Source organism: Corythoichthys intestinalis, chromosome 9 (genome assembly GCF_030265065.1).
Source record: "Corythoichthys intestinalis isolate RoL2023-P3 chromosome 9, ASM3026506v1, whole genome shotgun sequence".
NCBI lineage: Eukaryota > Metazoa > Chordata > Actinopteri > Syngnathiformes > Syngnathidae > Corythoichthys > Corythoichthys intestinalis.
This window is the reverse complement of record NC_080403.1, coordinates 44907793-44916020: the sequence shown is the minus strand read 5'-3', so window position 1 is coordinate 44916020 and position 8228 is coordinate 44907793. Positions and strand designations below refer to the sequence as shown.

The window sequence follows — 8228 nt, the reverse complement described above, 5'->3', positions numbered from 1 at the left end:
TAGCGTCCAGTTCGTATACCGCCAATCTCCAAACACTTTTCGTTGGAAAAAGGCGATAACTCACCGGGTCACAGTATGTTTATGTATTTTTTTACGATTAATATATTAGTTAAGCGTCTTATTAACTTGTATACTAGTACATTGTAAACATTACGACATGATATTGTCAAATTATTGTAAGGTTCAAGAGGTTCAAGGTTGTCGGCGTTAAAAATTAGCTATCAAAATATATTAGGAATAATGGCTACTTCTGTGACAACCAAATTTAATAAGTATAACAAGGCATCTGTAGCTAGAATATTCACAATTTGTTTTTAAATAGCGGGTGCTGTGTTCATTATTGAGTAACATGAGAGTCTTTTTTTTTTTTTTTTTTTTAACATATATTCACAATTTGTTTTTAAATTGAGGGTGCTGTGGTCATTACTGGAGAGTCCCCAACCCCAGTTGAATGCTTGTCGTTAAATTTATTGTTCTTACATAGAAAAACATTTTGTTACCACTGTATTGGCTGTCATAAGGTAAGTCCATTTATCACGGTTAGATATTACGGTGTGTAATTTAACCCTTCAAGGCCTGCAACATGAAAATTTGAAAAATAAGGTCTTAATGGCACCCCCCCCCCCAAAAAAAATCAAAAAATATTGTAATAAGTGCTGTAATATCTATAACCCTTGTTAAATCCTGTTTTTTTTTTTTTTTTCCATGGAACCTTGCATCCAACATTTCAAAATTCTGAATTAGTCTCAAAACATGAAATTCTAAGTGTTTCAAATTTGATTCATATAGCTATAAAGGGTTATCGGTAATTTATTTATTTAGTTTAGAAGGACAATGCACATTAATAAACAACGCTGTAAATGTACCAGAATTGGCTAAAAGGCTAGTTGTCATTCGTAGTCCCCTGCTCTATCTTATTTGATGTTGTCCTTTTCCATATTGTCCCAACAGAATGGAGGAAGGAATGAACAAGGAGAACACAGAGGAGTTGATGCAGGTAGAGGAGAACACAAAGGAGTTGAAGCAGTTGGAGGACAAAATCCGGCGACTCGAGGAGGAAGTGGCCGAACTAAAGCGCCAGCGTCAGATCTACCAACCTGATTTGCATGCCAGCCAAACAATGCGGGATGCGATGTGAGTTTTATCCCTTCTTAAACCTGACACATGGAACTTCACATTCAAATGATATGAATATCTAATACCACAAAAATTCTGCCCTACAATACATGCATTTTAAGCATTAAATCCACATTATACTGTAAGCCAAAAGTAGCTAAAAGAAGCTCCTACATACTAGGGCTGCTGCTGTCAATTATTTTAGTAGTCGATTAATCTATGAAGTAGTTAGTTCGAATAATCAAGTAATCGGATTAGGAACGTTTAACGTGTTGCAGAATAAACTTTAGGAGATGTAAAACAAAGGCTTGCTAAAATTGCACGTTCTAAAGAGCATTAAAGTGCCTGTGACACGAAAAAAGCATTTTTATTTCATAATACACGCGGTATTTTATGCCCCTGAATGATATGGGCCGCTTGGATGTGTGTGGAAGCGATCGCTATTTTTATTTAGTTTTTTGAATCCCGCGCCATGAAAATGAGTGACTTCCGGCTTCGGTCTTGCATTGAGGAGGAGGGCGCTGTGACGTGTACGGTAGAAGACGTCCTCTTCACGCTACAGTGTACTGTACTACTGTTGTGTATGAGGACGAAGGATTCAGCTGATTTTGCGGATTAATACGTTTATTTTTCGCATCACGCCAGCCAAACGGCTGCAGAAAAATCATTCTGTATGAGGGAGAGGCGTATGCACCTTTTTGGAGTTTCAAAAGGTTCCCATTCACCGTGGATATTTACTGTGGGACCATTGGACTTACGAGGACGTGAGTAAACATCTTGTTTTGTATTATGTCAAATACGAATACAGCGATTACAAAGTAAACACTACCAACTTTCTTTAAATGAAGGACTACTTACGTTTGATCATTGATAGGCATGTAAAAAGCTCTCCTAATGCTCATTAGCAGCAACACGTTAGCTACACAACAACTCCAGCCACCCTCCTCCGGGGAACGAACTGTAAATTGCTCTCCGCCGGGCGGTTTGCCGAGCCGCAATGACAATCGAAAACCGGGTCGTCATGTCAAATAATCTAGGATCGTTATGTGTGATTTTCGCTTCGAAGACTTTGAAACATCACTCGGTTCGGGTTAGCATGTCGGCTAGCTGTCACGCCTTCTGGTTTGTTTACATTCTCCGAAGCCGGGGAAGGGAAATGACATATGTCCGATTTAGGTGTCATAAAATATCGTTCGGGAGGTGCGACAGTAAAGGTGAAGTCGACAGTTTTGACCATTATGGAGTAATTTTGCCATGTCGTCCTGAATAAATGCATTTTTATTATTTCATATTCCATTCAGCACAAGACTGTTATTTGTCATGACTATGCCATTTATTTAGCAATTGGGGAAAATACTTGGATAAAAAGAATATCCTGTAAAAATATTGAAGTAAAGAGACAGAAACAATGACATTTTGCTGCTCTCTTCGTCGCGTTTTCCTCGTTGTGAATAGTTCCCCCTCGACGGGCTGACTGGTCCTTCTCAAGCCATTTATATAGCTATTGGGGAAAATACTTGGATAAAAAGAATATCCTGTAAAAATATTGAAGTAAAGAGACAGAAACAATGACATTTTGCCGCTCTCTTCGTCGCGTTTTCCTCGTTGTGAATAGTTCCCCCTCGACGGGCTGACTGGTCCTTCTCAAGCCATTTATATAGCTATTGGGGAAAAATACTTGGATAAAAAGAATATCCTGTAAAAATATTGGAGTAGAGAGACTGAAACAATGGCCTTTTTTCGGCTCTCTTCGTCGCGTTTTCCTCGTTCTGAATAATTCCCCCTCAATGGGCTGAAAAGTAAAACCAATGAGCCCAGTCTACCGCTGATGTCATCCACCTGTTAGGGACACTAAAGCCCTATAATGGTAGGCGTGGCTAACCGGCAGATTAAAAGACTAATTTCTCGTCATCTGTGCTTTGCTAAATTGTTGTATATAGTCGAATCGTCTCAAAATATGATTCTAATTCACATAATAATGCCATTTAAGACTTTTTTTCTCGTGTCATATGCTCTTTAAATGCGAATACAAAATGAAATTCCCAAGTGTTTGTTAAAACTCTGCAGAATTGCACTTCCATTTAAAAACATAATTAAAATACCTGATCTTAGCCTCAAACAGTTTAAAAATAAAATAAATCAGGATCTAAGAACAGGAGAACAATTGGCTCACTTGGATAGCAATCATCTGCTAGCTTAATTGCTATAAAATGCTAACTTTTTTTTTACCTGAACAAATCGTTCAAACACATATTCATAAAAAAAAACAAAAAAAAAAAACAAAACAAAACGGCAAAATATACCAATAAACTAAATTACGAATGCATAAAAAACATTAGCTCAAACAAAAACTTATGTTGGTCTTAACAGGGAGCAGCTGGATTCAGCCATGTCAAATGAGTTATGTCATATTCACTGTTACCACTAGGAGGGCAGTGTATCCCACCCAAATCAATAAAACTAAAACCAAACACTTTCAAAACAAAGCATTACAACGCCACTCTAATTAAAGAAATATTCGAAGCAGCAAAATTTGATTTGAAGCTTTTTTTCTCATCGAATTACTCGAGTTAATCGATTAATCGATACAGCACTACTACATAGACTTATTTCAAAGGGAAACAACATTATTTTAAGGACTTGTGGGTACTATTTTATTAATTATGTCAAGAAAATGAAACTAATATGACAATTACTGGATAAATCTGGGGACTCTAACTTTGTGTTTATGGAGGATAAAGGGAAAAAGGTGAAGCTGGAGGTTAATTATGGTAGAGAAACATTTGTTTTTTTGTGTTGTTGGTGTGCTTTTTTGTTGTATTGTTTTGGTGGTGTAAGTTATCACTTTGAAAATCAATAAAAATACGAGGGGTGGGGGCAGGGGGTCTCCAAAACTCACCTGGTAGAGTTGAGACAACTGTCATGGTGTGAGACAGGTCGCTGTTGTGCGGAAAAATGCCACAAGGAGGCGCCCAAATGGTTCTGTCCAATCTGAGGGAGGAGGTGAAGCACTTGCAAGTGGATCTGCGGCGTCAGAGCCGCATGAACGGCATCAGTTTGAGGAGTTGCAGTGTAGAAACTCTGCAAGGAGGTATGCAAACAAAAAACAACAATGTATGTAAACAAAAAACAAAAAAAAAAACTTCATCCAAAAATTAAGATGTGTCCTGTAGTGCTGGAAGCTAGCATTAGCATTGCCTTACAAAACTTTAAAGAACTTCAATTGAAAGATAAACAATTTAGCAATACGTATGGCCTACTCTTTATCCTTTGCAAAAAAATGCTTATATTACTACAGTTCAGTTATCGTATAGTATGTCAGGATGTTTCATACTATTCAGTTTTATGAAGTCAAATACTGCAGAATGCTATTTATGATTATTAAGTTTGTTTTTGTGTCTTGTTTTTTTTTAGACGGCACTGAATTAGTACAGAAGATGTGTGTCTCTGGTTGTTGCTCAGAGTTTGACTTCCTGGTGGCGCTTCAGCTCTCACAAGTGGAGGTGAGTCAAGATGCTAGTTGACTTACAAGTTATTTTCAATCATAAACACTCTGCGTTCACTTTGTAGAGTCTATTATTAATGGCTGCCTTTAGGGCTGCCACAATTAATTATATTTTTTAAAATTAATTTCTTAAATTTTTGTTAAAAAAAAAGAAAATAATCAATTTTTATTTTTATTTTTTCTTTGAAAATGTAATTCAAAAAAAGAATTTAAATAAGTTAAACAACAAAACGCTGGAATGTTATTTTTTATTTTTACTTTATTAACAAAAATAATTTTAGGTAAACGAAAAAATAAGTCATTTAAATGTGACCCAGTTAGCCGACTCATCATATCATATCACTTAACATTTTATGATTTATCAGCTATCAAAATAAACAGATCATTCGCTGCCAGCCCACCCGGTCAAAATTGATTAAACGACTATTGGTATCAATAGCAGCAAATGAGTTTGTTATGAAGAATGCTAGTGTTTTTAATGACCAAAAGGGGGCGGCAGAGTACCATACTCATTGATTCAACAGAGTAATGAGTTTAACAGCTGACCCGTGCTACACTTTTTAGCACGCTAATAAAATGAAATATTACTGTAAAATGATCTGAAAATATCGATAAATGACCTTTTGCATAGTCCAAGTTTTTTTTTTTTTTTTTTTTTTTTTTTTTTAAATATGTCATGGGGTTGAACAAGGAGAGCAGCTGCTTCATTACAATCCTTCCTCTCATGGTCAACTTGTTCCAAAACTTAATCTTGTTTTCATTACACGGCTGAGTTATGTCGGATGGTGAGACGTCCATTATTCATATTCCCTCGCAGCTCTTTTAATGCGGCTTTAATTCATTTTGTTGTGTTTTTTTTTTTTGTTCCCTGCCACATCGTGATAGATCTCTGGGTAACCTCAGTGTTTGCTTAGTAATGTAGCACACCAAAATGGTTGCCCAGAGGAAGGCTTCAATGTTTTTCAAGGGGAAAGTTTGCGCTTGTGCTTTCCCTTCTTGCTGAAAGTGACAAATTCTGATGAAAACATATTGGAACGTTAGTGTTTTTGCAACACTAAAATAAACTTTTTTTTCCCTAAACACCTAATTATGATGTTCAATCATCCGATAACCATCTTAGCACACCACTAAAATACAACATTCAAAAAATCTTGTAGAATTGATATAAAATGCACCAAGTCGCATTACAGTAGATAAAAACAGGTCTGCAATGCAAATACACTATTTTATCGGAATATAAGCTGCTACTTTTCCTCCCTTTTGAACGAAGTGGCTAATTTAGGGATTTTAACAGGCGAGCTAGCATCATGCTCCTTTAATTCATCCATTCATTTTGTGTCTTAGCACCATGGCGGCATTGCCACGTTTGGTGAGTTCACAGTCTCTAGCTACTCGTGCAAGTTTTCCATTATCCAATTCCACTGAATTTTGAAGTGTAGCAGTACACACACGGAGAGTGGTGCTTCTACTTACGAAATTAACTGGTTGTGGAAGTAGTGTCGTAAACTGGAAATTCCATAAGTAGAGAGAAGTTTTCCATGTAAATGCGCTAAGCCGTTCCAAGCCCCCCAAAATTCAGACATAAATCTTTTATTAAGCATAAAAATGCATCAAAACTTGGAACAAATACATGTTACAATAGCGTACCGCACGTAACACGTCACCTTTGCTCATGAATATTCATGACGTTAGCAAATTAGGGTGGCGTGGCTCAGTGGTAAAGTAGTTGTTCGATTCTCCGCCCTGATGAACTCGTCTAAATGTCCTTGAGCAAGATACTGAGCCCCAAATTGCTCCTGGTGCTGTGTCACCAGTAGGTGGATGGCAATAAAAAGTGAAGCGTTCTGAGGGCCTTGAAAGGTGGAGAAGCGCTATACAAGTATAACACCATTTACCAACTGTTGCAAAGGGGCTCAAACTTGCGTTGGTCTCTCATGCTAGATGCATATACAGTGGGGCAAATAAGTATTTAGTCAGCCACTAATTGTGTAAGTTCTCCCACTTGAAAATATTAGAGAGGCCTGTAATTGTCAACATGGGTAAACCTCAACCATGACAGACAGAATGTGGAACCCCCCCCCCCCCCTAGAAAATCACAGTTTGATTTTTAAATAATTTATTTGCAAATCATTGTGGAAAATAAGTATTTGGTCAATGCCAAAAGTTCATCTCAATACTTTGTTCTGTACCCTTTTTTGGAAATAACGGATGCCAAACGTTTTCTGTAACTCTTCACAAGTTTTTCACACACTGTTGCTGGTATTTTGGCCCATTCCTCCATGCAGATCTCCTCTAGAGCAGTGATGTTTTGGGGCTGTCGTTGGGCAACAAGGACTTTCAACTCCCTCCACAGATTTTCTATGGGGTTGAGATCTGGAGACTAGCTAGGCCACTCCAGGACCTTAAAATGCTTCTTACGAAGCCACTCCTTTGTTGCCCTGGGTGTGTGTTTGGGATCATTGTCATGCTGAAAGAACCACCCACGTCTCATCTTCAATGCCCTTGCTGATGGAAGGAGATTTTCACTCAAAATCTCTCAATACATGGCCCCATTCATTCTTTCCTTTACACAGATCAGTCGTCCTGGTCCCTTTGCAGAAAAAAGCATGAACTTTCCACCCCCATGCTTTACAGTGGGTAACACTGGGTACGGTGTTCTTAGGATGCAATTCAGTATTCTTTCTCCTCCAAACACGAGAACCTGTGTTTCTACCAAAAAGTTCTATTTTGGTTTCATGACCATAACACATTCTCCCAGTCCTCTTCTGGATCATCCAAACGCTCTCTAGCGAACCACAGACGGGCCTGGACGTGTACTGGCTTCAGCAGGGTGACACGTCTGGCAGTGCAGGATTTGAGTCCCTGGCGGCGCATTGTGTTACTGATAGTAGCCTTTGTTACTGTGGTCCCAGCTCTCTGTAGGTCATTTACTGGGTCCCCCCGTGTGGTTCTGGGATTTTTGCTCATCGTTCCTGTTTTCATTTTGACGCCACGGGGTGAGATCTTGCATGGAGCCCCAGATCGAGGGAGATTATCAGTGGTCTTGTATGTCTTCCATTTTCTAATAAGTGCTCCCACAGTTGATTTCTTTACACCAAGCATTATACCTATTGCAGATTCAAACTTCCCAGCCTGGTGCAGGTCTTCAATTTTGTCTCCGGTGTCCTTCGACAGCTCTTTGGTCTTGGCCATAGTGGAGTTTGGAGTGTGACTGACTGAGGTTGTGCACAGGTGTCTTTTATACCGATAATGAGTTAAAACAGGTGCCATTAATACAGGTAACGAGTGGAGCCTCGTTAGACATCGTTAGAAGAAGTTAGACCTCTTTGACAGCCAGAAATCTTGCTTGTTTGTCGGTAACCAAATAGTTATTTTCCACTCTAATTTGGAAATAAATTCTTTAAAAAATCAAACAATGTGATTTTCTGTTTATTTTTTTCCACATTCTCTCTCTCATGTTTGAGGTTTACCCATGTTGACAATTACAGGCCTCTCTAATCTTTTCAAGTAGGAGAACTTGCACAATTGGTGATTGACTGAATACTTATTCGCCCCACTGTAAATAGTGTACGGACGAGATGTTTACTGAGCTAAACCTACCAATTCT

The 8228-nt window shown here is 38.3% G+C and overlaps 1 protein-coding gene across 2 annotated transcripts in view; it reads left to right on the top strand.

Annotated features, from left to right (window-relative positions):
• The window catches only part of cenpp (centromere protein P), a 143234-nt gene that overhangs the window by 7445 nt on the left and 127561 nt on the right, over positions 1-8228 (top strand). The window contains exons 1-4 of one of the 2 annotated variants that reach the window (XM_057845947.1): positions 10-73; positions 952-1134; positions 4053-4207; positions 4531-4619. In XM_057845947.1, coding sequence (XP_057701930.1) covers positions 953-1134; positions 4053-4207; positions 4531-4619 — 426 coding nt within the window. In that variant the 5' untranslated portion in view covers positions 10-73; position 952. Of the gene's footprint in view, positions 1-9; positions 74-951; positions 1135-4052; positions 4208-4530; positions 4620-8228 lie in introns of those variants that run through there. The other variant, XM_057845946.1, reaches the window with a different exon arrangement.